This window comes from Taurulus bubalis (assembly GCF_910589615.1).
Source record: "Taurulus bubalis genome assembly, chromosome: 11".
Lineage (NCBI taxonomy): Eukaryota > Metazoa > Chordata > Actinopteri > Perciformes > Cottidae > Taurulus > Taurulus bubalis.
The window spans coordinates 1092685-1097894 of NC_136599.1; the positions used below are offsets into that span (position 1 = coordinate 1092685).

The 5210-nt window shown below is 41.6% G+C and overlaps 1 protein-coding gene across 2 annotated transcripts in view; it reads right to left on the bottom strand.

The window, feature by feature from the left end:
- itpr3 (inositol 1,4,5-trisphosphate receptor, type 3) overlaps positions 1-5210 on the bottom strand; it is a gene marked incomplete at its 5' end in the record, with an annotated part of 66901 nt that overhangs the window by 55311 nt on the left and 6380 nt on the right. For both annotated transcript variants that reach the window (XM_079225905.1, XM_079225906.1), the window contains one exon: positions 3835-3905. In XM_079225905.1, coding sequence (XP_079082031.1) covers positions 3835-3905 — 71 coding nt within the window. The remainder of the gene's footprint in view (positions 1-3834; positions 3906-5210) is intronic.

The following is a 5210-nucleotide window of genomic DNA, read 5'->3' on the forward strand; positions in this document are numbered from 1 at the left end:
TCTGGAGCTTTTCTAACGTAGACCTGACCCAGGACCAGAATCAGATCGGACGCATATTAAATATTAAATATTATTCCCTTCAGAACAGCTGGACACACGATGTCTCCTTCATTAATCAACCCGGTCTCCGAAAAGTTAAGTTCTCATCCATCACACAGTATTGTGAGTAATGTTTCAAACGTATTCTGTCGTTGACGTTTTCATCCAGATGCACAGGAGCGGATCTGTTGTATCGGCACAAGAATCAAAGTGTCTCAAAGTGTCTCAAAGTGTCTCAAAGTGTCTCAAAGGGTATCAAAGTGTCTCAAACTGTCTCAAAGTGTCTCAAAGTGTATCAAAGTGTCTCAAACTGTCTCAAAGTGTCTCAAAGTGTCTCAAACTGTCTCAAACTGTCTCAAAGTGTCTCAAAGTGTATCAAAGTGTCTCAAACTGTCTCAAAGTGTCTCAAAGTGTCTCAAACTGTCTCAAAGTGTCTCAAAGTGTCTCAAACTGTATCAAAGTGTCTCAAAGTGTCTCAAAGTGTCTCAAAGCGTCTCAAACTGTATCAAAGTGTCTCAAAGCGTCTCAAAGTGTCTCAAAGGGTCTCAAACTGTCTCAAAGTGTCTCAAAGCGTCTCAAAGTGTCTCAAAGGGTCTCAAACTGTCTCAAAGTGTCTCAAAGTGTCTCAAAGTGTCTCAAAGTGTCTCAAAGGGTATCAAAGTGTCTCAAAGGGTATCAAAGTGTCTCAAAGTGTCTCAAAGTGTCTCAAAGGGTCTCAAAGTGTCTCAAAGTGTCTCAAAGGGTATCAAAGTGTCTCAAAGGGTCTCAAACTGTCTCAAAGTGTCTCAAAGCGTCTCAAACTGTCTCAAAGGGTCTCAAACTGTCTCAAAGTGTCTCAAAGCGTCTCAAAGTGTCTCAAAGTGTCTCAAACTGTCTCAAAGGGTATCAAAGTGTCTCAAAGGGTATCAAAGTGTCTCAAAGTGTCTCAAAGTGTCTCAAAGGGTCTCAAAGTGTCTCAAAGTGTCTCAAAGTGTCTCAAAGGGTATCAAAGTGTCTCAAAGTGTCTCAAAGTGTCTCAAAGGGTATCAAAGTGTCTCAAAGGGTCTCAAACTGTCTCAAAGTGTCTCAAAGCGTCTCAAACTGTCTCAAAGGGTCTCAAACTGTCTCAAAGTGTCTCAAAGCGTCTCAAAGTGTCTCAAAGTGTCTCAAACTGTCTCAAAGGGTATCAAAGTGTCTCAAAGTGTCTCAAAGTGTCTCAAAGGGTCTCAAAGTGTCTCAAAGTGTCTCAAAGTGTCTCAAAGGGTCTCAAACTGTCTCAAAGTGTCTCAAAGTGTCTCAAAGGGTCTCAAACTGTCTCAAAGTGTCTCAAAGCGTCTCAAAGTGTCTCAAAGTGTCTCAAAGGGTATCAAAGTGTCTCAAAGTGTCTCAAAGGGTCTCAAAGTGTCTCAAACTGTCTCAAAGTGTCTCAAAGGGTCTCAAAGGGTCTCAAACTGTATCAAAGTGTCTCAAACTGTATCAAAGTGTCTCAAAGGGTCTCAAAGGGTCTCAAACTGTATCAAAGTGTCTCAAAGGGTCTCAAACTGTATCAAAGGGTCTCAAAGGGTCTCAAACTGTATCAAAAGTGTCTCAAACTGTATCAAAGGGTCTCAAAGTGTCTCAAAGGGTCTCAAAGGGTCTCAAACTGTATCAAAGGGTCTCAAAGGGTCTCAAACTGTATCAAAGGGTCTCAAACTGTATCAAAGTGTCTCAAAGTGTCTCAAACTGTATCAAAGGGTCTCAAAGGGTCTCAAACTGTATCAAAGTGTCTCAAAGGGTCTCAAACTGTATCAAAGTGTCTCAAAGGGTCTCAAAGGGTCTCAAACTGTATCAAAGTGTCTCAAAGTGTCTCAAACTGTATCAAAGGGTCTCAAAGGGTCTCAAACTGTATCAAAGTGTCTCAAAGGGTCTCAAACTGTATCAAAGTGTCTCAAAGGGTCTCAAAGGGTCTCAAACTGTATCAAAGTGTCTCAAAGGGTCTCAAAGGGTCTCAAACTGTATCAAAGTGTCTCAAAGGGTCTCAAACTGTATCAAAGGGTATCAAAGTGTCTCAAACTGTATCAAAGGGTCTCAAAGGGTCTCAAAGGGTCTCAAACTGTATCAAAGTGTCTCAAAGTGTCTCAAACTGTATCAAAGGGTCTCAAAGGGTCTCAAACTGTATCAAAGTGTCTCAAAGGGTCTCAAAGGGTCTCAAACTGTATCAAAGGGTCTCAAAGGGTCTCAAACTGTATCAAAGTGTCTCAAAGGGTCTCAAAGGGTCTCAAACTGTATCAAAGGGTCTCAAAGGGTCTCAAACTGTATCAAAGGGTCTCAAAGGGTCTCAAAGGGTCTCAAACTGTATCAAAGGGTCTCAAAGGGTCTCAAACTGTATCAAAGGGTCTCAAAGGGTCTCAAAGGGTCTCAAACTGTATCAAAGGGTCTCAAAGGGTCTCAAACTGTATCAAAGGGTCTCAAAGGGTCTCAAACTGTATCAAAGTGTCTCAAAGGGTCTCAAAGGGTCTCAAACTGTATCAAAGGGTCTCAAAGTGTCTCAAAGGGTCTCAAAGGGTCTCAAACTGTATCAAAGTGTCTCAAAGGGTCTCAAAGGGTCTCAAACTGTATCAAAGTGTATCAAAGTGTATCAAAGTGTCTCAATGTGTCTCAAAGTGTATCAAAGTGTTGTTTATGTTAATAAAGTAATATATGAACATGTTGTTTATGTTAATAAAGTAATATATAAACATGTTTATGTTAATAAAGTAATATATGAACATGTTTATGTTAATAAAGTAATATTTGAACATGTTGTTTATGTTAATAAAGTAATATATGAACATGATTATGTTAATAAAGTAATATATAAACATGTTTATGTTAATAAAGTAATATATGAACATGTTTATGTTAATAAAGTAATATATGAACATGTTGTTTATGTTAATAAAGTAATATATGAACATGATTATGTTAATAAAGTAATATATAAACATGTTTATGTTAATAAAGTAATATATGAACATGTTTATGTTAATAAAGTAATATATGAACATGTTTATGTTAATAAAGTAATATATAAACATGTTTACGTTAATAAAGTAATAACATATGAAGTATTAAAGATGATCTTTATTGTGGTAGAGATGGACTACAGCGTTGTAGTTTCTCCTCTGCAGACAGACTGACGTCATAACTACGTCGTTAGTGAAAGTCTGATCCTCTAAACTCCGCGGTTGTCGTTTCCTAACTCCTCATGAAGTCTCCTTCCCATCTTTCCTTGACCCCGTGACGTTTTTACAGAGGTCAAGCAGAAGTGCTTATTAGACGTTAGGAGGTCATGTTTGACTATTGGAATGTCTCAAAGTGTTTTCTAGGGTCACACATACGTTTCACACTCTCGTATCGAGCCCCCTCTCTTTCAGACGGAGGCTAACTGCAACCAGAAACGCATCCTGCCGCTCTCACAACCACGCCGTTAAAAACACACTTTGAAGGTTCTCCATGTGGCATTCAGAGCATTTCTGTTGCCTCCACACGGCTCTCAACATGGCGGCAGCGGACAGGTTTACTGTTGTGGCGGGAAGCTTTTTCACAGCGTTCTGCTTGAACTAAATACTGGAGGAGTTTAAACAAATAAAAGTAATTATGTGTACGACTAAAGCCGGTTCCTGTCGTCAATATGAACCTGTTTATTTAGGGACGTAAAGAATGTTCCACCACACAAACATGTAAACCTGCTGAGGGAACTACTTTCTAATGTTTGACCTGCTGGTTGACACACACACACACACACACACACACTCACACACACACACACACACACACACACACACGTGGTCGTACCTCTGAACTTCTTCGGAGGGTTCTCCAGATCTCCGGCCGCGGGTTCCACCACACAGCGGTCGTCCACCAGCCTGCAGACGAGAACCAGAGCAGAAGAAACGTCTGAGATATTCAGCCGATTCACGGACGAGGAAAATAATATAAGTGCATTAAAAACCTCTGAGAAGAAGAAACACATCAGACAGAAGCCGATCCACGGCAGTCTTCTGTTAACAGGTTGCTCTTAAATACACTTTCAGGACTTTCACCAAGAAACTTCTGTTCATCTTCATGTTGACTCCTTTAAAGTCATGTACGTGACTTAAATAACACGCTAATGATGATTTTACTGAACATAAAGCAGTAGTTGTGTTGCTTTAAGTGTTATGTGTGTGTGTGTGTGTGTGTGTGTGGGTGTGTGTGTGTGTGTGTGTGGGTGTGTGTGTGTGTGTGTGTGTGTGTGTGGGTGTGGGTGTGGGTGTGTGTCATTGTTGCCTAAACACTGATGGTTAGAGAGATTTACTCTAATGACCAGAAACACACACCCACACACACACACACACACACACACACACACACACACACACACACACACACACACACACACACACACACACACACACACACAGGGCCTCTTGCTGAATGGAGGAGGTAATGTGTGTTTGAATGAACAGGTAATCTGTCTGCTCACTGCATGAAAAGAGGGATTTAACACAGCCATGTGGTGTGTGTGTGTGTGTGTGTGTGTGTGTGTGTGTGTGTGTGTGTGTGTGTGTGTGTGTGTGTGTGTGTGTGGTTTTCTCTTTTCATAGAAAGCAACAGTTGGACTCTTATTGTGAAGTAGACACGGTTCCACCAGCTTCCCCTTCACAATAAAAGCCTATTCTTCCTATGATGGTTCCAACGGCTTCCCCTGTTTTGCATCCGGCTCCTTTTATATGATTTTTGCATCAGTCCCCGTCAGCCAATCACGAACCACCAGCCAGTAAACAAATGAGGTGTGGACTGCAAAGGATTGTGGGAAACTCATGAATGTGAAGATCACCTGCTGCTTTTTATGAGCTCTGTTCAAATAACTTCACCCAGAAGACAAACAGGGAGGACAGTGGACTCTGTCATGTGACTGTGTCCTCTGTCATGTGACTGTGTCCTCTGTTATGTGACTGTGTCCTCTGTCATGTGACAGAGGACACAGTCACATGACAGAGGACACAGTCACATGACTCTCTCTCTCTCGTTCTTTCTTTGGAAGTCTGACTCCTTCGACCGCCCACAGAGTCTCACTGAAACAGCCACTTAGCCCTATTGTCTGTCTTCCAGCTGTGCTCCAGCTGTGCTCCAGCTGTGCTCCAGGTGCGCTCCAGGTGCGCTCCAGGTGCGCTCCAGGTGTGCTCCAG